The sequence below is a fragment of the Hylobates moloch genome, unplaced genomic scaffold, assembly GCF_009828535.3.
Source record: "Hylobates moloch isolate HMO894 unplaced genomic scaffold, HMol_V3 SCAFFOLD_10, whole genome shotgun sequence".
In the NCBI taxonomy this organism is placed as follows: domain Eukaryota; kingdom Metazoa; phylum Chordata; class Mammalia; order Primates; family Hylobatidae; genus Hylobates; species Hylobates moloch.
This window is the reverse complement of record NW_026652285.1, coordinates 99,345,328-99,372,897: the sequence shown is the minus strand read 5'-3', so window position 1 is coordinate 99,372,897 and position 27,570 is coordinate 99,345,328. Positions and strand designations below refer to the sequence as shown.

General features: G+C 52.0%; 1 protein-coding gene across 13 annotated transcripts in view; it reads right to left on the bottom strand.

Annotated features, from left to right (window-relative positions):
• Positions 1-226: 226 nt before the first annotated feature.
• The window catches only part of RALGPS1 (Ral GEF with PH domain and SH3 binding motif 1), a 298,720-nt gene continuing 271,376 nt past the window's right edge, over positions 227-27,570 (bottom strand). For 5 of the 13 annotated variants that reach the window (XM_032165149.2, XM_032165153.2, XM_058444880.1 and 2 more), the window contains 7 exons: positions 27,324-27,481; positions 24,884-24,935; positions 12,893-12,976; positions 11,439-11,544; positions 10,955-11,047; positions 10,625-10,730; positions 7,655-8,923 (listed from right to left, as the gene is read on the bottom strand). In XM_032165149.2, the coding sequence (XP_032021040.1) occupies positions 8,763-8,923; positions 10,625-10,730; positions 10,955-11,047; positions 11,439-11,544; positions 12,893-12,976; positions 24,884-24,935; positions 27,324-27,481 (760 nt within the window). In that variant the 3' untranslated portion in view covers positions 7,655-8,762. Of the gene's footprint in view, positions 4,648-7,654; positions 8,924-10,624; positions 10,731-10,954; positions 11,048-11,438; positions 11,545-12,892; positions 12,977-24,883; positions 24,936-27,323; positions 27,482-27,570 lie in introns of those variants that run through there. The other 8 variants (XM_032165155.2, XM_058444881.1, XM_058444878.1 and 5 more) reach the window with 7 other exon arrangements.

The window sequence follows — 27,570 nt, the reverse complement described above, 5'->3', positions numbered from 1 at the left end:
CTCTGAACTGAATCTCCAAATACCCACTGCTCTCTAAAGCATCCCCAGGTCTCCTGCCTCTCTCCCCGGAGTGCCTGTCCCTTCCTGAGGATGCTGCTCCTGCATGGTTTTTATGTTCTGGTTACGTCCTAGCTGAGTTTTGGGCACCCCATGCCTCCTTTGTGTCTATCTGAAACAGCAACTGTTTGCTAAGTGAATGTGTGTGACTTTAATAAACTGAGCAATATTCATTGGAAAACACATTTAATTTCAAAGTAAACAAAGATGTTTGTACATTATTTAATTAGTGAAATAATTATCATCAATGTAACAAGCTGAAAAATACAGCAACTTGATACAAGACTGAGGTAACAAAATACTTCACCAAAAATCTAAAGAACCCCATGGAGGGCTGATTGATGTTCAGTGGTTACTGCGGGTGAGACAATTCACAAGAATTAGAGAAAGTCCTTACACAACTGCATGCAGGGGTCTGCTGGAAAAAAAGACAGCCCTGGAGAGTGCAACAGATTTAACAGGAAACGAATTAAAATGTAGAAACTGATTTTCAACTTACTTCGAAGAGTACATAAGAAATTGAAAACTACTCTCTATGCAACATTTGAATGCTAAGTGGAAAACCATGCATTTTGGCACGAAATGTATTAAAGATTATACCATACTAATAAATTAATTACTATTATTTCATTACTGAATAGTCACAGTCATTCAGCAATGGATAAAGAGATCAATGGTTCTAAAATGGACAGATGATCTCCTGTGTTGCTGCTGTAAGCGGGGTTTTGAGGCTGCCCAGGGGGTGTACACGCTTGTGCAGTATAGGGCTGCAAGGCGGTCTCAAGTCCATGGTACAAGTTCTCAATACCCAAGAAAATGCAGTTCTCGCTCATATTGTAGTTGTATTTAACATTGAAATTAAAAACAGAAACCTATGGAGCAAATACTGTGACATTTTGACCCTACTCTCTCATTCCACCTTTGGAATCCTCGGCGTGCCCAACTGCAGCTCTGTGCTTGGCTCTTCTGGGCCAAGCAGCCTCTAGGATAGTGACTTCATCCTCATTGCAACTGAACTCGCAGACCAAGAGGATATTCAGTCTGTTGAGCCTTTTGATGCCTTTCTGGAGGAATCTATGCACAGGATTTATACTCAGGACTAGGAGAGAGGCAGTCTTGCCTAAGGAGATAGGTGTGGTGGGGACTGTTCGTTGAGTGGTCAGGTCCATGAGGGCAGGGATCAGATCTGACTTGTTCTTAGCACAGGCAGCACTTGCTAGTGATGTGAATAAATGAATGAATGGGTGGCTTTGTGCACAGAATCTGTTATTTCTAAAGGACTAGGAGTTTGTTTTTTAACATGAAACCACTTGATATGTAAAAATGATGTAAAGCTGATTTAAGTCATTTATGGGCTCACAAACCAGAAAGCTGTATTTTTGGCAGTGCTCCCCAGTGGTTACAGCCATCAGCAGTCTCGGGGAAGGGCTCTGAGCCCCACCCGAGGAACAGAGCAGATGTTGCTTACAAGTGGCTTCCTGTTTCATGGAGCATTTCCGCCTGTAAAATGGCATCTGAAAAGGTACACCTCTTGGGGCTTGGGAGGTGGGGGTAAGATGATAACTGGCCATCTTGGTAAGAAAAAAAATGCTCTATAAATTCAATTGGTGAAAGAGAGTGAGTTTCTTCCTAAACAAAATCTCTTCAAGTATCTACTTCCTCAGGTTCCACAGCCTTATAGGGAGGGAGGGGGCCAAAGTCTCTCACTGGGCACAGTTACAACAAGGTTTCTACTGCTCTCTACCGAACCAGTCCTCCATCGAGTATGTCCGTTGCCAGAATGCACCTGACTGATCTTGAATAACAAAACATGTTCAACAGAGAGACAAAAATTAGTCCTAGGGAGAGAGGTGAGTTGTTCTTGGGACAACAATGTTACCAGCTACCAACTCCACAGTTGTAGACAGCTTTCTATAACTTTCATTTTGGGGTGCCATGATCCATTTGCTTAAAAAATACAGCATATGCATATAACAAATAATCCCTTCAATGGCTTTATGAACATTTGTACACTCTGGGCAGTCAAGGAGCAAAAACTAGAAATGCTTCCCTCCAGGGGGGAGGGTCCACCCATGGACTTTCCCGCCTTGTGGTTGGTGCCTGGCCCTCTCTGTCTCAGGCTCACAGGGTTCAAACCAACACCGGGAAGACAAGCAGCACTTAATGGCCATGTTTGGCCGAGCCCCTGCTTAGAGAGCTGAGTGTCTTCCAGCTTTAGCTCCAGGACTCTTCCGGTGTGGTCAAGGCTCTTACTGCTTCTATAAGGCTTTTACCAACAAAATCTAAAGAGATTCTTCAAGAGTCCGAGCTAAGAATGTTCTTGGGAGAGGACGAGGAAGCAGACTCAATTAGTGAGAAGACTAACCATTTTGAATTGTGATTGTGCTATTTCAAATTAGGCTAAGAGATGTTTGTGAAAGAAAAGACAAACTTGTAAGGGATAGAAAATTACCTGTTTTTGTGGTGCCTGAAATTCTGAGGTTTTGGATTGGCATCTATAATACTTCATTGGTGTGAAAAACCAGGACAGTTTGCAGAGTGGAAAAACCCAAGGAAAATAGGTAGTTGATGTTCCACATCTTGCACTTTCATCCAAACTTACAACTTTTTAAAAGTTAACAGGTAGAATCAGATTCAATGTAGGTTAAAGTGTTAACACTGCATGGTTCTGATCAGAGGTGGAGTGTTTGGCATTGTCATTCAGCCTCTAGATGCTGATTTGAATAGTCATTGGGAGAATGAGGTGCAACATCCGCGTGGGTGTGCAAAGCACCCAGTGTCAAGGTTTGATGGCATCAACTTTATCACCTGGGAGTTTCTCTTAGAAGGAAAGTATTCTAGTCTTGGCTCAAAAAGAAGATGAAGTACTAAGCACTGTAAGGCTCAACTACAAAATGAAGCCCTGGTGACAACTACTTTCCTCACCAAGCCATTCAAATTTCTAGAGAAGTTGTCATTATTTGGTCAAAATACAGTGATGGGTCTTTTGGTCATTTTGAAACTGACCTATTACAGTTTACTGGTGTAGATGTTGTTCTGAAGCATCCAGCCCAGAAACTCTTGAGGGTAGCTTGATGCCTGATTAGTCTGAGCTCTGAAACCATCACAGCTGCAAGGACCCAGAAATTCAGTCTCTTCCAGAAAACTGTTTAAGGGTTAACTTCTCAGAGTTAGGCTATCCAAACTAAAGGGGAAGGGGGAAGAGAAGATACTGTGATAGAGTGATTTATTATTTTGAATAAAAATTATTTGTGCAAAATAAAAATCACGTTAAAATGTGACAAAAGGTGACAGATAAGGATGTGGTTCATGTAAAGAGCTCCTAACTGAATGCAGAGGTTGGACCGTTCACTCCCCGGGGCTCTGCTCTGTTGTCACACGGTCATCAACAATTGTGCCCTTGGACTTGGAAAATGGAAAACTTGCTGGTGACTGCATTTGGGGCCAAGACTGGGGAAGCTTAAGGCCTCAGGGTCACTCAGCTTCCCGTCATGATCAGGAATCTTGGTGGGCCCCACCCTGGCAGTGCAGGCAAAGGGGTGAGATGATGGGGGCACAGGCTTTGCCCTGCGGGGAGAGGTTGGTGCCTCGTGGCTCCTGCACAGCTGATCACTATGAGCACGTTGGTTGGAGCTGCAACGTCACAACTTCCCATTCTGGCATGGTGGGAAGGGTGAGAAGAGGAGGGCCTCAGGCCCTGCTAGGAATGGGGAAGGGAGGAAGCAAGCAGGCTAGCAGCCCAGTCCACAGTCCTGAAGCCAGGTCCTGTCTCAGAAGGGCTGACAGCAAAGAGGCCTGGAAGCAGGCCTTCCAGATGAATAGCACCCATAGGAACAGAAAACAAGACACAATTTAAGGCATTGTTTGTTTACAGTAAAAGAATGCGAGGGACCCTTAACACAGGAAGAATCTAGGCTCTCACGCTGACCTTCCTCGGTGGACAGGGCTGTAACTTAAGGTTAAAGCAGGGCCTCAAAGCGAATGAAGTGTGTGATGTCACAAGTCTTGTGCCAAAATGCATGTTTCTTGAAGAGTTCACACTCGCTCACACACACACGTACAGCACGCACACGCAGAGGACGCTTCGGGGTTGTACAAAATCTGAGGCAGCCCTGTGGGCGAGCAACCCCATGCACTTGGGGTGTAAAAAGCCTGTTCCACAGCTGTTCCTTCTCTCGGGTCCCTCTCGCAGGTTAGTTAGCGCTGTCCACTCTGCGCAGTAGAAAGCACTGAGAACCCAACGTGGGCCGGGTGCTCTCTAGTCGCAGATGCAGGTGGTGGGCCCAGAGAGGGAGAGCGGGGTGTCCAGTCTGGGGTCTCACCACTGCCCCAAGAGGCAGTGCTGCAGAATGAGTGTCATGAGAGTCGCTGGGGACTGACAGGTGGATCCCACACTGGTGAAGCCCTCTGGGATGGTGAGGCTACAGGCCGTGTCCTCTGAGTCCGGCTGTGAGTTTCCCAGCACCCTGGCTCACAGCCTGTGCCCAGGACTGCTCTTCACCACCAGGCCCAGCCTGGGTTCCCAGAAGCCTCTGAAGTCACTCCACATCCTGCAGAGACTTACTCAAATGACATAAGGTTTGCAGGTACCTAGAAGAGAAAGCTCAGCCTCTTGTTAAAGTTCCGACCTCAGAGAAGGACAAGGGGTGGTCCCTAGGGGAAGGGACAGGCCTTTCCCTGTGAGTCTGGGAATGAACAGGTTGGGGAGGGAGAGGGTATGGCAATAACAATAGCCACCCCATGTGAAGCAGCAGCTGCATGCCAGGCACTGCTCTGAATCCACCGCATGCACTGCGTTCTTGAGTCCTCACTTCAACCCCATGGGGCAGGCACTGGGATCGTCCTCATTACAAAGACAGGAAACTGAGGCTTAGAGAGGTTCAGTACTCAGCAAGTAAGCAGCAGGGCTAAGAACCCAGAGCCCACGCTCTCAACCTTCAGTGAAAATCAAACTGCGCTTGGGGCAGAGAGACAAATCCTGAAGTCCTGAGGTGTGTGCAGAGGGTGGGTGGCTGGAGTTGGCAAAGGGAAGCATGGGAGAAAGAGTCAGTTCGGGGATATCAGAAACCCCAAGACCTTCCCATAGCTCTGCCCCCAGGACAAGATCTTAGCCCCCTTTACTGGCGGGACCACTAGCCCCAAGGTCAGAGTGTTTCTGCCGGCCCCCAAAGCTGCCAACAGGCCCTCAGCCCCAGACCTCCTCCCTCAGCACTGCTGTGGGAGGATTTGATTAGAAAAAATTTCATTAAAAAAAATCCATTTTGGTGTCAGTTTGGTCAAACGATGAATTAGGAAAAAATGCATCTCCATGTACCAGGAGACAGTTAAAAGAATGGTCATTAGCAGCACTGTTCACTATAGCAAAAAAGCAGAAAATCAGTCCTGGGATGCCCAACAGAAGAACTAATAAAAACAAAATCAGTAAAAATAAATGAATGACTGCTACATGTGGTAACACAGATGAATCCTAGGACATGTTATAGGAGAAAAGCAAGACATAAGAAAATGCATCGTTATGGTTCTATTTATAAGAAAGTTTAAAAATGCACCCCAGGGCCGGGCGCGGTGGCTCACGCTTGTAATCCCAGCACTTTGGGAGGCCGAGGCGGGCGGATCACAAGGTCAGGAGATTGAGACCACGGTGAAACCCCGTCTCTACTAAAAATACAAAAAATTAGCCGGGCGTGGTGGCGGGCGCCTGTAGTCCCAGCTACTCGGAGAGGCTGAGGCAGGAGAATGGCGTGAACCCGGGAGGCGGAGCTTGCAGTGAGCCGAGATTGAGCCACTGCACTCCAGCCTGGGTGACAGAGCGAGACTCCGTCTCAAACAAACAAACAAAAAAAAGCACCCCAGACAATACATGAAGGAATCAAGTACGTGACCTGCAATTCTAAAGGAATAATCAGCAAACAAATCAGGAGAGTGGTTCTGGGGCACAGGTGGGAGGGAGAGAAACCGAATTAGGAAGAGGCCACTGTGAGGGACAGCATTCCAAGGCCCTGGTGGCTCTGCTATTAGGCGCATGGTGGCAATAAGGTGTTTTATTGCTGTTGTTTATAGCTATACATATGTTATAGATAAGGTTTAAGTGTATTCAGTGTTAATAAAAACAAGTTTAGGACATGCAGTTCCACAGAATAGAAAAATCAATCTAGTCACTGCGATGTTTCCTCGTGAATAGATGCATTTCTGTCACACTCTTTCTTACACCCTCCTGGCATTCCATCACACGGATGTACTGTGATTCACTTAAATCATCCTCTGCTGTTGAATATTTCAGTTGTTGTCAACTTTTTATTATTACATATAGCACAGAGTGGGAATATTTGGTTGAAAGTAAATTAGAAATAAAAAAAGGGAAAAGTAGGAAGAAAAATCCCCTCCTCTAGGTCTGAAAATCAGACAAAAATCCTTAAAAGTTGTAGCCTTGCCATGCTACACCACATTTGCCAATACATGAAACTGACCCATTAGTGCTCTGCTGGATCAGCCTGCCCAGGCACTGCTGCCTGCTGGGGCTGTTGTCATCCTCTGGCTGCTCCTCCGAAGAGGGACAATGGGTTTTACTCAGGGCTACCACTGCTGCTCCTGACTGGGGTCACCATGGTGCCCAGGCTTCAGGCACAGGGCCCCGCCTCCTTCCCCACACCACCCTCCAGGTGGTACACCTCGGGGCTGTCAGTTCCTGTTGGACCTGGAGCTGCTCCGGCTTCCTGTGTGTGGCAGGTGAGCTTCAGTGCGCTGTGCTCTTAGAGAGTGGCCCTCAGAGCTACTGAGGGACCCCAGACACACATGGTGTGACCAGTGTGAGGAGGCCAGGATGCTCTTCCTCTCTTAATGCAAGCTGGGGTGGCGGCAGCCTTGTTCAGGTCTTGGCACCTTGTCTCAAGGGATCATCTTAAGATGGCTGCCGACCAAAACCCTTGTCTTCCTGTCATATGGATGGCCAATTACATTTATTCAATGTACAAACTATACATAAAGCTCTCTAGAAACTATAGAATTACCATTTCTTGTGTATCATCTTAGAACTTTTATACAGATGAGATCATCCTTTCCAAATGTTTTTGCCCTGATCTGCCTCTTTCTAATAACTATCAAGTGTCACATAATAGGGACCCCCTGAGGGTCACAGAGGCTTCCAGGGTTTTGTTCCTATCAAGAACAATGCTGCAGTGAACATTCTTAAACACATCTTTGAGCACATGTGTGAGCACATCCCTAGGACAAATTCCCCAAAGTCAGACGGGTGAGTCAAGGGAATCAAGTGCAATTTATTTGGAACCTCCCTGTGGCACCTCATGTTTATTCTTGTATTGGTCTTGTCCTATTTTAGTTGGTTGAGGACTAATTCTGAGAACTTGCTAATTCTGCTTTCTAGCTTCTTATCATCTATAATTTCAAGCAGCTTCTCATATTTGTCCTCATCTGTGTTACAGACCAAGCTGAGCACAGAGCCCTAGGACCTGTCACTGTCACTAGAGAGCCCCCTCCAGCTTCCAGAACCACTTGGAGGGACCAAGAAGTCTCTGACTGTGCCGTGTGGCACCATGAAGTCCCCATCCTCCTGGACCCAAATGCCTGGTATGAACTTGCCTTTGCTGAGGTCCCCACACTTCAGAGCTGCTGCCTGCAAGGGGCCTGCTGAGTCTACTCCCAGGCACTACCCCTAACTGTCCTCCTTGAAGCGCCACCCTCTATGCCATGCGCCTAGCCCTCCCAAGATGGGCTAGGAGAGGACTCCTGCTTCCCCCGCTCCTCCTCTGGCTGATCCCTGGGGAAAACACATATGGACACTTAGGGACAGGAGCATCAATGCTGCCCACCTGACCCCCAGGGAGCAGGAGGCTTCAGCCCGCCCCCATCTGCTGCTGAGGGCTCAGGTAGCCATTTCTCTCACAAGCCTGGACAGCTGGGGATGTGCTTCCAGTCTTTTGTTCAGCTGCAGGGGTTACCAGGGAAGCGGAGGCAGGAGGGCTCAGGGGCAAAAAGTAGAGAATCAGGGGAGTCAGGCAGACCTGGGTTCAATCCCAGCTCCACTGCTCACTAATGTGGGACCTTAAACATGTGTCTGCCCCTTTCTGAGCCTCAGGACCCTCAGCATAAAATGGAGACAGTAAGAGAATCTACCTCACAGGGATGTTGGGAGAATTCAGCCAATTCCTGCATGTGAAACATTTTGCATAACACCCTTCGTGGGACGGCTGGGGGTGACCGGGGAGGGGGCCATACCATGAGCCAGGCCCAGAAGGCCAGAGGGCGCCTACGTCAAGACAGATCCCACTGGTTCAAACACACTGAGAAGCTAGGGAACCCCCTTCACCAGCAGCCTTGCGTGGCCCATGGCTGGCTGTCAGTAAGTTAGCTAGCAGCATTATTCCCAAGGGTTGTGGGGCAGGGAGGCCCTTTAGTGAGTTTGGAGTATTCCCATGAAGTCAGCTCTTGGCAGGGATGACCTAAACAGATGCTAGAACCTGATCCTGGGGTGATATCACAGCTGCTCATAATTACCCCCCAGTGGGTGTTTCTGTGGCATTTCCTATTGTGGGAAAGACACAGGAACCAGATTCAAAGTTCTGGTCTGGAGCTGGGCTTAGTTCTAAGCTGAGCAAGGGGGTGCCTTGTCTCAAGGGAAGATGCTGATCAGAAGAGGGTATCTGAGAGTGTGGCCAGTGGGCTCTGAAAGAAGAAGGGAACCCTGTTTTCTAAAGACCCTTAGTTCCAAGGGTGGGAGAGGATATTTCAGGTGACAAGCAGGATTTTGGTGACTTTACCTGAGGCCTGTTGCTTTTACATGCATCATCCAAATGCTTGTGCCACAGTATTGCATGAAATCGGGAACCAGTCTGAAACTTGTAAACATTGCCTGATGGGTAGAGAAACCGTGAGTTAAGAAGAGGGCCACGTAGGAGGGTCAGCTGGTGACTGCGGCATAAAGAGAAATGTAAACACGGGTAACTAAACTAGGAAGGTCGGCCCCAGGTGAGCTGGAACGTTCAGAGAAAGCAGCCTCCAGGGCTCCCTCCAGTGGTCTCTTTGGACCATGGCTTTTAACCATTTTGGGGCCATGGTGCCTTTGGCTGTCTGGTTAAACCTGTGGGCCATCCTCAGAATAATGTTTCCAAATGTGTAAAATACAAAGGAAATCGATAATACTCAAATACAGTTATTAAACTACTAAAAAACAAACCAGCGGTATAATTCTATAGGTGCTTCTACATTAAAGCACTAAGAACAAGATCTAGTACAGGTCTGATACTGCACTGTAATTTCAAAGAGATGAGCATAAGTGACATTTTGAAATGTAACAATATGTGATTCCTCTTGGAGATAAAGTCACAGGTATTGCTAACATTTTTGTTGTTGGATGCTTATACTCATAACTGAAGGAGTCAGAAGTCACTGAAAACAAAGATGCATTTTTTTTTCCACCCACGTTCACAGACCTCTTGAATTCTATCCATGGGCCCTGGCCACCCCCGTGTCACATTTCCTTAAGAAACCACTGCTAATCCGGTCCAGACTGTTGAGGGAGGAAGAAACTCAAATGGTATCCAAACTCAGGACACACTGCCACATGTGTGCAACAAATGTGGCTTCAGTCACTCAGACACGGAGCAGAGAACTTGGCAATTTATCTCTTCCCCATTCCAGGCTCCTGGAGGCTCCCTTTGTTTCTCTGCTTCTCAGCTAAGAACACTAGAGCCTGACACTGAAGGCATGGTCTCCCCACCAGCACTGCCATCTGCATCGCCCGGGAGCTTGTTGGAAATGCAGAATCTTGGTCTCTACCCCCAGATCTGTTGAATCCAAATCTGAATTTTAACCGATCTCCAGGTGATTTGTGTGTTCATGAACCCTACAGTAGAACATTCCTGTTAAGGTGTGAAAATGCGTGGGGATTTTCCAGCCCCAATCAGTTTGCCTGGTTGGGATCCAATTGACCCAGGCAATTTTGGGTTTTTGTCATGTGACATGGGTTACTGAGGAGACCCACCATAGTCTGTTCTGAATGTCAGTGAAGAAGGGGCTACTGGACAGGATGGCATCCAGAATCTCTCCTCCTTCCCAGCATGATCATGAAGTGGTAACCAGGAGGAACTGGGAGATAGCTAGAGAAGGCTGGAGCTTTGGGAAGTTAAAAGGGTTCTTCTCTGAGTTGGCCTTTGATCTGGACACTGCCAGTCTTATGGCACAGGCACGTGAGGGGATCCCTGAAATCTCCCCAGAGCCAAGACCCTTCCAGCCTCATGGCCCTGCCTCATCCAGCCTTACTATATTTTCCAAGACCATGAGGCTACAGCTCCTGGAGTGATGGGCCCCAGCAGCCATAGGTAAGGCTGCAAAAAGGATTCCAGCACCCTGTGACTCGTACCCTGCTCAATGGACATGCCAACCATGATCTATGCAGCTTTTGTGGACTAGCGTGGACCCCATGAACATCAGAATCTAAAGCAAAGGGAAGGCAGCAGCCTCAAAAGCTCCTAATAACTTCAAAATGCACGCTGTGCAGGAGAGGAAATGGGCAGAGAGCAGCTGCAGGCGCCAGCTCTGGCCTGCTGCCTACCTTTGTCAGGGTTGTTCAGCTGGAAGATATCTGGGTGCTCGGGGTCATCGGGCAGCTGCACCATCCAGCCCACGATGGAAACCTTTTTGCCAGGTGTGGATTTATACTGGAGGAGAGCAACAACACAGCCGGAGACCCGGGCCCAGCCCTCCACTCCACAAGGGAGGCCGACCTGGGCCAGGCAAGGCTCCCTCCCTCCCCTGCCACCTTCCCACCCACATCCTCCGCAGTTCACATAGATCCCTTTCCCACCCCCATCCTCCACAGTTCACGGAAGTCCCTTTCCCACTAGAGGAAGTCCCAGCACTAGAGTCCTTTCAAGGGACTTACGTGTTTTCTCTCTGTTCCCCGCAAGGACTTGGCTCCATAGTACAGGAGGGTGGATCCTGAGAGTATGACCCAGTACCTGGTCCACGAGGACAGCTACAGAGGAAGGGGAGGCTGAGTGATGCCACCAGGGGTCGTGGGGGTAGAGGACCCCTGGCTGATTACAGACCCAGCCATCCCATCAATGCCAGTGCAGGCCCCATCTCTTCCCTGGCCCTCCACCACCCCCTGGCAATGCCAGCTTCCACCTAGGACCAAGAGAGGAGGCGTCTTCCCTCCCCTCTCTTGCTCCTTTATTCAAGGAGCCTTTCCTTTGTTCATTTTAAGGCAGTGTCAGGTATAATTCCTGAGTTCAGCTCCCTGCACGCCCAATGCAAGCAGAGCCTCTGCCACACATGTGACTTTCTTGCTGAGACCTCTAGGAGTGGGCACTATTTACAGATGGGGAAGCCCCTGCTGCCCCGGGTGGATGTGGGTCTGTACTTACTGCAGGCTTCCGCCCTTCCTTGAGCAGGGTTTTTCTTCTCAGAGGCCCCTCCATGGTGGGCATAGCTGCGGAGTTCCCCAGAGAACAGATGCATGGGCCGGTGGGGCTGAGGAGAGACTACCAGTCAGACATCACCCTGGAGGAGCTGAGGTCAAGCACCCTCTCACTCACTGGGGACCACAGGTGCCCCACTACCAAGTCCGTGACGTCCCAGCAGTCCAGACTCAACGGCGCAGGGCAAGGCCCGGAGAAGAGGGCCAGGTGATAACACACCCACTGCCAAGGACTCCCACACCCGTCTCTCTGGGGCTGCAAAGCTCCAGGCTTGGTGACCAAGTTCTTCATAACCCAGGCCCTGATCAGCACCCCCACCCTATCCTAAGGGATGCTTTTGTCGCTGCTGCAGCCTGGCCGCTCCCTGGGGCTGGTGTGGGCTCCTCCACACCTGAGGAGCTGGTGCCTGTGAAGCCACAGCTCCAGCAGCCCCTCCTTCTGGTGTTGGCAGGAGCCTCAGAGGAGCAGCGAGGAAGGGAAGAGGCGGTGTGGAGTGACAGGAGTGACGTGAGCCCACACGCACCATTCCCCACATCTTTCCCAGGCTCTTCACTCACCCTCTCCCTTGGGGACTCAAGCACCACCTACAGATGAAGGCGTCCAAGGGCATGGCAGCCCACACCTCCCTCCTGAGCTCCAGATCTGCCCATGCCCTAGGAATGGCACCACCCCCTACTGGCTGCTTCAGCCAGAAAGTAGGCGTTTTCTTCCTCTCGGATGCCCCTGCAACCTAATCATTCCCAAGGATGCACTGGGGATCAGGTACTAAATGTCTGACCATCCATCTTAGCCATCCCACCACACCTTAGGCCACCGGACCTTCTTTGAGCCACTGCCCAGTGCGCTCCACGGGCCTTCCTGGGTCCACACCGGCCAGTGCCTCCACCCTCCCCCTCTCCTCTCCTCTACCTGCCCACAGCAAGCCCCTTTCATGGCTCCCTGTTGCTTTTAAGGTCTGAACCACCATTCTCACCCCTGCTGGATGCTAGATGCTGGATGAGGCTCCAGCTCATCTCATGTTCCTGCCCTCTCTCATTCCTTCGAACACTCCCTTCCCTTCACTCGAATCATCAGGCTCTTCCTGCCTCAGAGCCCATGCTGTCCCTTTGCTGGGAGCATTCTCATTGCCCTTCCACTTCCAATTATTTGGCGAATTCCTATCATTCTTCCAGTCTCTTCTTCAGGGAGGCCTTCCCTGATCTCCCGAACCAAGTAAGCTCCCTCTCCTCTTCCTGAGTGCTCCTCACCTCCTCTGGGACAGCCAGTGCACCTGGCAGTAGCCTCATGGAGGCAAAGGCTGTGTCTGTTTCTTTTGGCAGCCTCTAGCACAGTGCTTGGCATCCAACAGGCCACATAACAAGCTATGTGTCAAACAAATGAACACATGAACACATGAATACCTGTAGACACAGCTCCGGGTTCTGGGAGAATTCCTAACTGGAACCCGCCAGTTGGGCCCCAGGGTGGCATAGAGACGTCCCCTGCTTCAGAGGAAAAGGGTTAAATTTTAGCAACAGCTTTGAAAGACCAGATGCTCCTGAAGGACGCAAGAGCAGCCTGGACTACATAGTCAATTAGCTCAGGAAGCCCTGCAGAGCAACCTCCCTCCCTCCCCAACTCCTCCCAGCCACCTCGGCCACACTACAAGCACACCTGGAGCTGCCAGGCCAGTAAACACAGCACCCCTCAGAGTCTCCAAGTCTCCGGGTAATTCTTTCAATTTTTTATTGAGTGTTCACCCTTTTTCCAGTGTCAAGAACATGATTAAAATCCAGGCATGCCCACTTGCCAAAGCATGGAGCTGAGATGTTTCATAGCAAACACTGTACAGCCCAGAGAGTCCATGGCAAGTCCACATGAAAAGTGCACACAGAATTGTGGGCAACCTTGCAGGTTGGGCCTGGGGGTCATTCACCAGGACACAACTGGAGCCTTCTGTTTGCTGCATCCTTTCCACTGGACAGTCTCCTCTGTGGCTCCAGCCAGGCCCCTGCAAACTTGCTCTGTGACCTGCTGCAGCATCCAGGAGTCCATGCTCCAAGCTTGCTCCGTGGGCGGCCCTCTGGCTTTCCTCTCACCTGCACTCCCCGGCAGTGAGCCTTTCCAGGGCAACGTGCAGCTTCCTGCTCAGCCTCTTTGCGGGGAGGCACCCTCTTTCTCCTTTAGCCTCTCTGTCTTAGAAGACTCACTTCCTGTATCCACTTGATGTTCCAACCTTCTCCCTACCCTTGAGGCATGGCCTATTCTCTGACCACAGCTCTTCTTGCCCATTGGCCAGACAACAATGTAATCAACTTAATAAAGTCAGATGAGGCCCAGAGTTCCTTTGTAAGATCCCCTCAGTCCTCCATGGTCAGCTGTAGGTTGCTGTATGTTGCTCTGTGACACCAATACCTGTGGGTAGTGTGGGGCCGCCCTCACGCATTGTAGCAGGTATATCGTACCTGCCCAGAGGCCTTTGTCCTCCTCCCAGGAAGGAGCTCTTCTTGATGACCATCTCGGGTCCACTGTCTGAGGGCCCAATTTCAGGGCTGGTGGGAGTCTGATGGTTAGCTGGGACAGCTGCTCCAGGCCCTCGAGCCTTCTGCCCCCCGAGCCTCCTGCCCATCGGCTCCTCCTCTCTGGGTGATGGTGTACCATAGCATGTGCTTGGCCCCCTGGTCCTCTAACATAACGGATGTCAGGGTGGTCATAGGCTGACTCCACCACCACCCACACTGAGCTGTAGCACCGACGAGAGAGGCCCTGGTGTGCTCAACTCCCAGGCCACTGGCCCATTGGCCACCTCCATCTCAGAAAGAGGGGTGGAATGCAGCAAGTGAACGTGACCCATGCAGATAACCATGATTCTCTCATTTTGGACAAGTCAAACAGTCACCAACTTCACTGTTGCTGGCACCACATGCTGGGCACCTCGCAAGTGAGTGCAATAGCACAGCAGGTCCCGAGCCCATGCAGAAGCAGCACTGCTCAGGGGAATCAGCCACGGCTGCCTCCGGGGCTGCTCTTCTTCTAGCCATAACTGGGGATTTCTTCTGAGCAGGGTCCTGACAATGGACTTTTCTGCAGTGAGATCCTTTGTGGCTTTGTCTGCTACCCAGGGACGTTTCCTCCTCACCTGGGCCAGATTCCAGCTCTGAGCTGCCAACTGTTGGAAGTTGAAGATGGAGTCCCCCTTCCCAGAGCTGGGCCCTCTGGCCCCTTTGCCACTTTTCTTCTCATGAGTCTTTTTCCCTGTTACCTGAGGAGAATGTGATGGCAGTGGACGGTCCGCAGTTCCCACAGTACCTGAGACAGGGCACAGTGGCCAGTGCGGCTACTACCTTCTTCCCATCATTCTCTCCTTTTGCGTGAGACAGTGCGTGGCTTCATATTTCACAGATGTTTGAAGGAACTGACATCTGCTGATGGAGAGCTTGAAACGAGCATCTTCCAAGCAGGCTAGCCTCGTAAGCAGCCTTTCCTCATGTCCTCCCTAAAGGAGTGAGGAGCAGACTGGCGGGGAGCACAGGGACACCAGGGGTCTCTGGGTACGTCTTGACAGACCAAGCAGTCACTAGGTAGTGAGCGCTCACATGCTCTGATGCCCCTGCAACTTCATCGAGTGCACTCGCACTGCCACCGAAGCTTTGTGTAAAGCACCCTTACCCTCCCCACGATGAGGAAACTGAGGCTCAGTGATGTGAATCTACTTGACCAAGGCATGAGCCTTGTAAGCTAGGACTTGAACCCAGGACTGTCTGACTCTGCAGCCCAAGTTCGTCACCACACTGTGAGATGCGGCCTTTCAGGAGAAGGGAAAGGCGGCAGCGTCAACATGGTGGGGTCTGTCATTGGGACTGGGCCCCCTGTGGGGGCCCTTTCTGGCATTCTCCTCTCAAAGGCACCTCTACTTGTGGATCCCCACCTGCACTCACACTGCCTGGGATTTGTCAGTGTCTGAGACCAAATGACCACAAGATTCTTAGGCTTGGGGATCTCCTAGGATAGCGCCACTTCCCAGGTCTCCGGGTCCCTTGGTGGCCCCAGTGGAGCAGTCTCCTGACAGTTGCTGCCTGGCACTGAAGAGCCTCTTCTCAACTGCACACCATGTGCCAACTACATGCTTTCACACAAGAACATGCCCAGCTCTGTGAGAGGGGCCCTGTTCTCACAGTTTTAGATGAGAAAACTGAGGCTCAAAGAGGCGAAGCCACTTGTCCCACCCTACTGGCCTGTCATTAGAGACAGAGACTCAAGTGTTCACAAAGGGAGGCTCATTTTCTGGTGCGCGTGGAGGGCCTGTGCCAGGGTGGCTGCTCCAGGCTATGGAAGTCAGAGCCTGCTCTCTCTGGAGCCACAGGGAGCGACCCCAGGCCTTTAAGGGCGGCACCAGTGTGACCTTTCTCCAGGCCAGCCTTTAGGAACACAGAGTCAGGGTGGAAGTGGCCAGCCTTCCCTCCAGGTGAGCCCTCCAGAGCTGGAGGAGGACCGTGCTGGACAGGACAACTCTGGCTGCCTGGCAGGCCAACATCAGCATAGAGGAGCTAGGATCTTCGGCCACTGGAAAACCAGACAATCTGAAAGTGTCTGGAAATGTCCCTGCTTTGAGAAAATTTGTTATTTGAATGTTCAGGGCCAGAAAATGCAAAATGATTGGGTGGTGGTATCAGAGGAACCCCACCAGAAATCATAGTTTTTGTTTTTGGGTTTTGTTTTGTTTTGTTTTGTTTTTTTGGTAACTGACATAGGGGCTCACAGCCCAGAACCACAGACACCTTTTCCAGTGTCATTCTGAGAACCTGTGGCTGAACACAGTGTCCTAGGAAGGCCATTTGACTAAGATCCCTCTCAGGGATCTTAGGTGGAGTCAGAAGGAGGACGGCAACAGGCAATTGAGGCTTGCCCAGACCAGGAGCTTGTGGGAACCTGGGTCTGGGGAAGACATCGACTGGCAACAAAGTACAACACTTCAGTCCCAAGGGGTGTACAAGGTGATGATGAGCAGGGGGATGGGGCCATGGGATGATGATAATGATGGGACAATGAGATGATGGGATAACGATGGTGGTGGTGGTGGCGGTGGTGACAGTAAAAGTGGGAGGATGAAATGAGGACGGTGATAGTGGTAACAGTGGCGCTGGTGGTGATGAGACAATGGGTGCCAGGCAATGTGCTAAGCAGGATTTGCTCAGCGTCTCATTTATTCATATAACACTGTGAGGTAGGCACTATTATTATCCCCACCTTATAGATAAAGAACCTGATGCTTGGAGACGTGGAGTCACTTGCCCAAGATCACGACACTGGGAAGAGGCAGAGTGGGTGGTGCTACTGAGGTGGAAGTGGCCAGGGCACTTCCTGGGCCAACAGCATCATGAGAATTCAGACTAGTCAAGCAGGTCTGAAAGGCCATCTTCACTCCATCATTTACTACATACACATTAGGTTGTAGGTATCCTGGGGATTACATTTCATAAAGCCCTAAGTCCCTGTTTCTGGGCTAGGAGGTTAGGGAGCAACCTCCCCAGAAAATAATTATGTTGAGGCCTTGGTAATCTTGGTCTTAGTAGAAGTAGGGTCCCTCCCTGATATGGTTTGGCTGTGTCCCCACCCAAATCTCATCTTGAATTGTAGTTCCCATAATCTCCATGTGTCATGGGAGGGACCCCGTGGGAGGTAATTGAATCATGGGGGTGGTTACCCCCATGCTGCTGTTCTCATGATAGTGAGTGAGTTCTCATGAGATCTGATGGTTTTCTAAGGGTCTTTTCCCCCTTTTGCTCAGCACTTCTCCTTGCTGCCACCATGTGAAGAAGAACGTGTTTGCTTCGCCTTCCACCATGATTATAAGTTTCCTGAGGCCTCTCCAGCCATGCTGAACTGTGAGTCAATTAAACCTTTCCTTTATAAATTACCTAGTCTCGGGTATGTCTTCATTAGCAGCGTGATAACAGACTAATATACTTCCCCTAATCTTCTGTACACAGAGCCCCAGCCTCAAGTCCACAGAGCCTGGGTAGGAGTGCACATGTGGAAGGGCCCAGGTGATGCTACTGATCAGCAGTGTCCACCTGCGCCTGCACACCCTGGATAGGAAGCCATCCAATTAGGCCATGGTCTACGCTGGCCACTTTCTGATGCTTCACCCTCATCTTCAGGCAGGAAGCTGCTACCCTGAATTCTGCTGGGCCCTGGGATGTCCCTTCTAGCAGCACTTTTTGAAGGATATTTGCTCTCTATGGGCCACCCACTCTTCTCTGGGCAATGTCCCTGATTCACTAAGTGGGCCCCTAGGAACCACATTTGTATTGTATGTCCCCATCCTTCTGACAGCTAAGTGGACAGGGCAACACCAGTGATCCAAGCCAGGTATGCCAGATCTTCTCTCCTAGTGATTAGGAACCAGATCTAAGAGACTGAAAGTGAGGCTCAGTGGCTGGGTGAAACTATCACATGTAAACTTGGGAGCTCTGAGGCATCATCCATCTTCCCCTCTGTGCACTGAGAAGTTCAGAAATCTTGTCTGAGAGAGAGTGGGCAGGGGTAAAGCAGATATGCACAGAGAAGGATGGACACAAGATGGAAGGAGTGTCCTGCCCGCTTTCTAGGTGCTGACTCTGGAGGAATTGTAGATATTGGACAGAGAAGCTGTGGGCACAGATTTCTCAGCTACCCATGAAGCAGCAGCAGCTGCCTGGCAGGGCTCGAAAACAGAGTCAAGCAAAGGCCCTGGCACCTAGAGGCCAGGGGTTCTTTGTGCACTCTTCTCTCTGCAGACTTCTCTCAGTCTGCTGGCTGGAGCCTCAACTGCCAGACTTTAGTGTTTGGAGCTAAGGGAGTGAGGCAAGAGATCACATATTGGAGGGAAACCCAAATCAGAAGTTGGCAAATTGTCTAACTGGGCTGCCACCCAGAGGACATTTGGTGAAGAGAACCCTAGTGATCCCTCGAGGGGGGTCCTGGGACCTGAAGAGGCTGCAGGCTCTGAGTCATGCACCAAGCTGGGACAGGTGGCCCAGGGCTCAGTGTCTCTGAGTCTCATGCAGGAGAGATAGGCCAAGTGTCCAGAGCACTGCAGAATGAACCCGAGGACACCAGACTCAGGGGAGGAATGACAGCCTGGGATCCTGGCCTCAGCCACAGGTGTGGGGGACAGTGAGGTCCTCTGCGGCAGTCACCCTGAGAATGGCCACTGGCATGTCTGCTGCAGCCAAGGGGACCTATCACCTGCAGGATCGCCTCCAGAGCCTGGCCTGCCTCTCCCAAAATACTGCAGTTTGGGGCTTGAGAGGCATCCTTGGGACCTGGCAGACCTGGGCATCTACCAGGGTCCTCTCATCTTCTCAAGGAAGGAAACAAGTGTCTTTTAAAACTCAGTTTTTGGGGCAGGAGACTTGGTGCTCTGTCACCATGACTGCATTTCCCTGGTGCCTCCCTAAGGATGTCGGATGATCCCACCAGCTAAAACGAACAGGTAAACCTCATATGGGCAGAAACTGCACCACCCAACTCCCTGAACACCCTACAGCACCACCCTACAGTACTCTGGGGGGCAACTGTCTGCAGTGACCTCTTAGAGGGGCGCTTCCACAGTCCAGTGTCATCCTGGAGGCCAGCAGGTGCTGGTAGAAATTTGCCATCACTCCGGTCTATCCCTCCCATGATGACTTAACTGCATTTGAGGAAATTTTTCTTCCCCCTACCCAGCGTTAGACCCCTGGGTTGCTTTCTTGGTGGTAAGTAGTACCTATTGAGGGAAATTGATAAAAGTCTCCAACTCAGGCTGGACACAGTAGCTCCTGCCTGTCATCCTAGCACTTTGGGAAGTAAGGGTGGGAGGATCGCTTGAGACCAGCTGGGAAATACAGTCAGCCCCCATCTCTACTGAAAAATGAAAATTAAAAAAATTACCCAGGTATGGTGGCGTGTACCTGTACCCAGCTACTTGGGAGACAGAGACAGCAGGATCGCTTGAGCCTGGGAGATAAGGCTGCAGTGAGCTATGACAGTGCCACTGCACTCCAGCCTGGAAAACAGAGTGAGACTCTGTCTAAAAAAAAAAAAAGTCCCTAAATCAGTTCCTCAGATGTGGTAGCTCCACCTATGTGTTAGATCTTCACTGTGCCTAGCCTCATCACAGGGCTGAGGAATGGAGGCTCAGAGGTACTGAGAGCTGCCCAGGGGCCTGGGAGGATCAGTGGTCCTAACTTCAGGTGCCCCCACATGGCTGGCTGTGCCTTTCACTGTGGAGGTCAACTGAGAACTTCAGAGAACAGGACCTGCCATGGGGCCCAGCTCTCCTGTATGAGACTCTCACAGACACCAAGCCCTGGGCCATCTGTCCCAGCCTGGTGCATGATTCACAGCCCACAGCCTCTTCAGGTCCCAAGTCCTGCCTTGAGGGCTCTCTAGGGTCCTCTTCACTAAATGTCCTGGGCTGCTGCTTAACCATCCCCTCCTCCAGAAGCCACCTCTGGAGGTGGCTGATGCAGGTCACCCTGTTGGATCCTCCCACTGCATCCTGCACAACTGCTTCCCTGACAGGACTTATTTAAGACTCTGAGCTCTGACCCATCCCCTCACCTCCTCTAGAGCAGGAAGAGGAATGGGCTTTGCTTCAGAGAGGGTTGTGCACCGTACCCCCCAACCCTGCCCCAGCCTCACTTCCCTCACCCACTACAGGGGCCTCCTCTCACCCTGGGCCTTCCGAGGACTCCCCGATCCCCTACTCTTCCCACTACCTGTATTACAGCCTGTGCCTCACATGAGAAGGCCCTTCCACAGAGACAGGTGATTCCAACCAGGGGAGATGGTGGCCAAGGGTTTCGTAATCAACTTTGTGGCACTTTCATACTTCAGTTGTTAAAAACTGATCAGTAATCATTTCTGATTATGTCTTCTTTTATACAGTTAAGTGTTAATTGTTTTTCTGGGTAGAAAAGAAACATTTACGCACTGTGGAAAATCTGAAGAATACAGGGAAAATAAACTCACTCAATAAACCTAGAGACCAGAAATACTCAGGATGAGTGAGACTCTATTTTCATATATACATACATGATCGCGGCTACAATCCATTTTGTTCGTCTTTTTAAAAACACCTCATTTAAAATCCTTTAACTCGTAGGCTGATATTCTTGTTTTCATCTTAGTGCCAACACTTGCTTTCCAAATCAGGCAGAAAAAGGCATCTGTTATCCATTACTGCTGCTCCTGACTAAACGCTCCCTTCCCTGTTGGTTTCCGAGGGGCCCGAGGATGGTTGGAGATCATCCTGACAAGCCCATAGCCCTCCTCTCCAGGCAACTGATGCCCTGTGGCCGCCTCCCCGCCTCCCTGGGAGAGCAGAGTATGCTGGGGGACCCCCTTCTCTCCTCGCCCCTACTCTCCCCGGCATGAGATGAGGAAGACTGCTGACCAGGGACACTAGGTGGAGTCAGAGAAGAGCAGGCCCACCCCTGCCCATAGCTCTCTGGTTCCTGAGGGCCGTGGCCCAGGACCACCACCCTGTCCTCATTCTGGGCCCCGAGGGTAGGGGAGGGTCTTTAAGGCAGCCTGGGAGCTCAGAAGTGACTAACAAACACCTCCCTGCATCTCACTGCCCCTCCCCGGCCCCATAGGCCCTGTGACCTTGCCAAGGCTGACATGGGTGAGGAGGCAGGAGGATGAAGAGCAGAAGAGGGTCCCCTTTGCTCTCTGCACCCTTGTTCTGCAGTCCAGTAGGAACAGGCCCATTCCCACCGAGGGCAGTACAGCAGCTCCACAGGCCTCAGTGGGCTCCAGCTCCCGTGTGAAGGCTCTTTATGGCCGAACACTTTGGGGATCTACTGGGCATCTGCAGCCTGAACTCTGGCTACTACCCAAAGAGGAGACATCTATGTGTGTAAACTCAGGGAAGGCAAATTCACCAGACGGGCATGCGGGGTCCCACCCCTGGCCAGACAATAGAAACTCCTGCCTGCCTGCTGACAGCGGCATTCTTGGTGATGAAGGTGTGCCCTCAACCCACCAGAGGTGTGTGTGGTGTGGAGGAACTGGCCTGGGGTCTCTCTGTCTTTCCTCTTGGTATCTGGCTCTATTTCTCTTCCTAGCCTGGGCAGGCTTATTACCAGGGCTGAGGGGCAGGGGGCTGGTGGCAATCTTCAAGAGAAGATTGTGGCCCCTACACTTCAGAGCTGTGGGGCGAAACGCTGTCTCCCCCACCACGGCCAAGCCTCTTCCTCTCCTCTCGCACACCCTCATTTCTCTGAGTGGGCCCCAGGCCTCCCCTGCACCCTTGGCTCTGGCTCCACGGCCTCTGTCTGCTCAAGCGGTGTGACCTGCAGAGAAAGCTGTGTTCTTTTTTTTTTTTTTTTTTTTTGAGACGGAGTCTTGCTCTGTCGCCCAGGCTGGGGTGCAGTGGCGCGATATGGGCTCACTGCAAGCTCCGCCTCCCGGGTTCACGCCATTCTCCTGCCTCAGCCTCTCCAAGTAGCTGGAATTACAGGCGCCCGCCACCACGCCCGGCTAATTTTTTTGTATTTTCAGTAGAGACGGGGTTTCACCGTGGTCTCGATCTCCTGACCTCGTGATCCACCCGCCTCGGCCTCCCAAAGTGCTGGGATTACAGGCTTGAGCCACCGCGCCCGGCCGAAAGCTGTGTTCTTATGGCATCTGCAGGGAACAGCTGGTGGGGTCTCCGAGGAGGGGAACCTCTTTCAGGACAGGTGCTGGCCTCTGGGCCCAGGCAGGCTGACACTCAGCTTCTGAGGAAGAGGGAGTCTGCTCCCCATTAGAGTAGGAGGATTTGGCCTGGGGGAGAGCTGGGAGTGGAGGGAGGACCTGGAGGAGCTAAGCATCGGGCCCATGAAGGTCAGGAATAGAGAAGACCCAGGAAAGAGCATGAAGGTGAGTAACTGAAAGAAAAGAGCCACAGGCAATGAAGATTTTCAAGCTGCAAGAGGTAAATCTTCCCCTCCAACTCTCCCGTGGACTCTCCAGGAAGGTCCAGAATGCTCCGGTACTTTTGCGAGTGTGGATTATTTCAGGGAATGTAAGAGGCAGTGCAGGATGGAGACGGAGGCCGGTAGCCAAGAGGCAGCTGGCATATGCTCATCAGGACTGCACGGGGCCTGGGTCTTGACTGGAGGAGACATCACAGGCCCACTGTCATCCTCCAAAGCAGGTGGCCTCCTGCTCCCCTCAGCAAGGTGGGGCTGGGCCAAAAGCCATCCTCTGAGGATGAGAAACAGGACATCCTCCCTGCAGGGATGTTTCAAGACTGCTGGAGGCAGAGCCGGGCATCTGTGCCAGCCATGAGACCAGTGCTTGGAAGAGATCCTAAAATCACTTATTCTAGACATTCAGATGGATAGTGATCTAAATGCTATGAAATGCTGTGGCCTACAGTGATCATGACAGCATTGCAAACAGCATCATCTCCCTGGGACAAGGAATTCTCTCTCACCATCCTCCTTCCTAGAAGCTCTAATCTCAGTCATGAGTACTTAGCAGAAACTGTATCTGCTACACCTTCTGTAACTAGTGTGGTGTCTGGCCGGAAGCAGTTGCTTAACAGCTGCTGAATGGATAAGTGAGTGAATGAAGGAATAAGCGAGTGAAAGAATGAATGAATGAATGAACAACAGGTCCAGGTCTAGCTGCTATTCAGGATCTGTGCCTCTGTTTGCCATTTGATGTCTTCTCATTGGCCTGAGGCCAGGGGAGGTGCTGGCTTGCCTGTAAGCCATCTCCCTCAGGGTGTCCCCAGGAGTCCCCTGACTGATGCTGAGAGTTCTAGAGTCTGCCCTTGTGCCTGTCTGGTTCTCCTCCCCACCGCTGGGGTGGCTTCCAGGGTGGAAGCTACTGGCCCATTTGCCTGAGCAACCCAGATGGGCGGGGAGGGGAAAGAGAGAGCCTCTGAGGGTTGGCATAACGTCACTCCCCCACCAACCCCCATCTTGGGTTTCGCAGGCAGACAGACTGACTGACCAATATGGGACAGTCCCCGTATCTGGCCAAGCTGTGGAGCAGTGATGAAGAGGTGGCTCAGTGGTCAGGAGGCTGTTGGATGTGGCTCAGCTCTGTCCATGCCAGAGTGTGGAGCAGGTAAGTCACTTTACCTCTCTGAGCCTTGTTTTCCACATGTATAAAATGGGGACACTATGAGTGGCTGTTGTGCAGGAGTGCTGAGGATTTGGTACATCCATGCATGCAAAGCACCAGGACAGTGCTTGGCACAGGCCATGCTCAACCAAGAGCACTGACCAGCAGGCAGCCCCTCTGCCCTGGGAGGAGTTGCTAGGCAGCACTTATCTTCTCTCTGGCCAATTTATGACTATGGGAACTGAGGAGAGAAGCTTCAGCGCCAGAGGAGAAGTGTGTGTGTGTGCATGTATGCATGTGAGTGTTTATGCACACAAATGTGTGAGAGTGTACATGCATGCATGCATATGTACATATGTGAGTGTATACACCCACATGTGTGGCAGTGTAGTTATATGAATGTGTACACAAGCACATGTGTGAGCGTGTGCCTGTGTATGTGAGACTGCATGCATAGGTGAGTGCAAGTGTACAGTGTGTGCATGGGTATATGTGAGTGTGTAGGGTGTGTATATGTGAGTGTGCATGTGTACGTGTGTGTGCCCAGGGCCCTGGACACTGGTGCAAACCTGCCTTTCCTGCACATTCTGTGTCACTGGATGTTTCCCACCTCCCCTCAGACCCTGAGTCGCCATGATGCCCTTCACCCCTGGTGGTGCCATGGCTGTAGGGGCACCCCCTTCACAGCATCCCCTGCCTTCCTAGCGATCACCTGGCGCCTGGCACAGGAGAACACCAGGACATGGAGCTGTGCGATGGGAATTCCTGAGCAAGAGGCCTGAGGCCCTGGCAGACAGGCTCTCCCAGGGAGCCAAACCCTGGGCCGAGGGATCCTCGAGGGAGGCAGAGGGATCCTCGAGGGAGGCAGAGGCTGTGGCCACTTCCCTGTCACCAGTGCCTAGCAGGGTGGGGGTCAATAAATACCCAAGGCCTGAGGCCATTAGGGTGCAATATTCTTAGACCCCACCAGGCGGAGCCACATGCCCATCTCAAGAACAGGCCACTTCTTAGGCTTTCGGTTTCAGGAACCCACACTTCAGACCAAATCTACTCCCAGGCCTCCTGCAGCTGTGCTGGAGGAAGAGCCTCCTGGATCAGGGGAGGCATGGGGCTGCTCAGAGCATGGGGGCTGGGGCCCCAACAACCATCCTGCTCTTCCATCCTCTCTCCTAGTCAGCCCTGCCCCGGCCAGGCTGCTGGAGGAGCCACAGAGCAGCCTCATGGGGTGGGTGGGGCAGGGCCTGTCCCTGCCCGGGGCCTGTCTTTGGCTCCCTCAGCCCTGAGCACCACCCCTGGGAGGGAGGCCATGCTGAGGCCACACTCACCTTTCCAGCCCTGAAGACATCTCTTCACTAAACTCTGAGCTCTCACTACTGCCTGGAAAAGGAACACAGGTCAATGAGCACAACGCCTTCACAGAAGAGGGGCCTGTTCTGGGTCACCGGGCCCAGGCCCCTGAGCTCACAGAAGTGCCACAGAAACTGCTTCCTGACATTGGGAGCCTCAACATACTCGAGTTTTTGCTGCGAGTTCTAACTCTGCTCTGGGAGGGTCAAAGAACCACTCCATCCCACTGTTCCAGGCAGGTCCTCTGCTACCTTCCCACTGCCCCCGGGGGCCGCAACTAACTGCCCACTGGCCCACTGGGGTCTGGGTCCTCAGGCTTTCTTCTGGGCCTGACCTGGCTCCACCACTGCCTCCCTTCTGGCCCAAGGGAAGCCAGGACTAGAGCAGGCCTCACCTGGTGAGGCCAAATGAGCACCTCTTCCTCTTCCCCAAGGGTCAGGGCTTGACTAGACGCTGGTCACAGTGCAGCTACCTGGCATTAGACAGAAGCCTCAAGGGAAAGCCCCTGCAGACCCCTGGCCAGTGGGGTCACAGAGAGGGGCTGGGTCGCAGCTTTGCTACCTATTCCTCCTTTAGGCCTGTCCCTCTGGGCTGAATGGGCGACCCTGCTTCTCCCCGGCTCTCTAAGCCCTCTTGAAGGAGAGATTTTCTCCTCTCACCCAAGCATCCATGTGCAATGCTTCTAGAGCATCTCTCAGACCTCAGAGGCTCTGAGGTTCAGTGCTCTTTGCCTGAAAGAGCACCAAGGCCGAGCACTGGGAAAGGGAGAGGGAGGAGATCCCAGGCCCCTTGGCATCTGTCTGAGTAATGGCCCTCATCACAGAGGGGAGGACCAGCCCAGCTCCTAACAGGGCACATGCACACATGGCCACTTAATCAGGGCTTTTGGCCCCAAACAGAAACACAGTTTCAATTCCCCAACTTGAGGAGCCGGGAACCAAACAACCTTAGGATCTCCCGTCTGGACGTTGGACAGCTCTGCATCTGACTCCGTTTTCTGTCTCAGGAATAGCAAGGCATGGACTCAGGCGCAGCTCAGAAAGTTTTCTGAATATAAAACAGCTGTTTTGCCGCCCAGCTAAGTGCTGTTGGGCCGGCATTTCCCAGAGGGCATTCCTCAGAACCCAGGTCCCATTGGACACTCCAAGGAAGAGGGTCCCATGACCAAAGAATGTGGACACTGTGGACTCTGATGCCTTCTTAGAGGACTCCCACCCACCAGCACAGCTTCGTCTCTGGGAAGAAACCTGCACACCTTTGCTCAACCTAGCCTTTCCCCATGCATGACCTGGAACTCTTCTCCCAAGGCACACCTCGGAACCCTGGACACATTGTCCTGAGCCGTTGTATAACCCTGACTGGCTCCAAACAGGATGACCTCCTCTGAGGACAGAGGCAGACACAGAACATGCTTGTTAGACTTCCAGGGCGTGGGAGATGGCGACCCCTGGACTGATATTGCCCACGCCCTCTGAGACTGACTTGCTTTCACAGAGACGTGGGAGTGATTCCTGCCTGTTTCTCCTGTCCCCTCCCGCCCCCCACCCCCATGCTCTGGGCCCTCTGCCCTGCAGTCCTCACAAGATCAACTCCCAGCTCAGCAACTGGTCTAACCACCAGCCATGGGAGGACTCCCTGCTAAGGGAAGCCGACAGACACACAGACACACAGACCACAAAGGCATAGGCACACTGAAAGGCAACAGGCATCAGAGCGCAGTGGCCTGATGGCCGTTAATAACAGGGTGGTGCCCACCTGTCCTCAGCTGACCTGGACACTGCAGGGGTACGGACTTACAACGAGAGCTCAAGACCAGCCTGAGTCCTAATGTCAAGTTCTTCCTATCCTAGCCTCAGCAGCACAATTTCTGTCTGTTCTGTTGCCATAAGCACCATGTCTGGCTGACGCTCAGTGATACAATTTCATCCCTGAACATCAATTTTTCATCCTCCCTCCTTCTAGCTTCCCATTATGAAGACAAGTACGCAGTGAGAACCCAGTGGCCACCCAGCTACCCTCCCTGGCAGCCTCTCCTGCTTTGCCCTGCAGGGCCCTGTGGGTCATCATCCCTCAGGGACAGAAGCCTGACTGTGGTCCAGTCTGGTCTGGGGAGCTGCCAGCCAATGGCAGCTGGTCACAGGCATGTATTTGGCTGCTTTTTCTACCTGCCTGCCATGCCACCAGCAGGATGAGGACAGATCCAGGGCTCTTCATGAAGCCCACGAGGCTAGGAGACAAGGGTTTCCCTGGCTCTGGGCGATTCCTGCAGGCAGCCACCTCTGCAGGGAGGTGAGGGGCCACTGGGTCCCCCAGAATGATAGCGCCACTGGGCATGGCACAGTGACACAGAGACAGACATGGAGCACACGCTGGGCCTACAGCCCACCAGCCTATCATGTGCAGGCTGGAGACGCTTACCTAGGGAGAGTCCATTGGTGACAGCAGAGGAGGAGGTCAGGGCCAGGCCCCTTCGGGGGCTGCGGGACTCTAGGACACTGTCGTCCAGTAGGTGCCTTGCTTTCTCCGATGGGAATGTCGCACTTTTACTCTCAACTACACTCAACTGACACATCATACTGGAAAATGGAAAGGAAGAAAGAAGGCAAAGCTCCTTATCTATGGAGTGACAGTGGTTACACCTGCCTGGGGCCGGAGCAGATGGTGC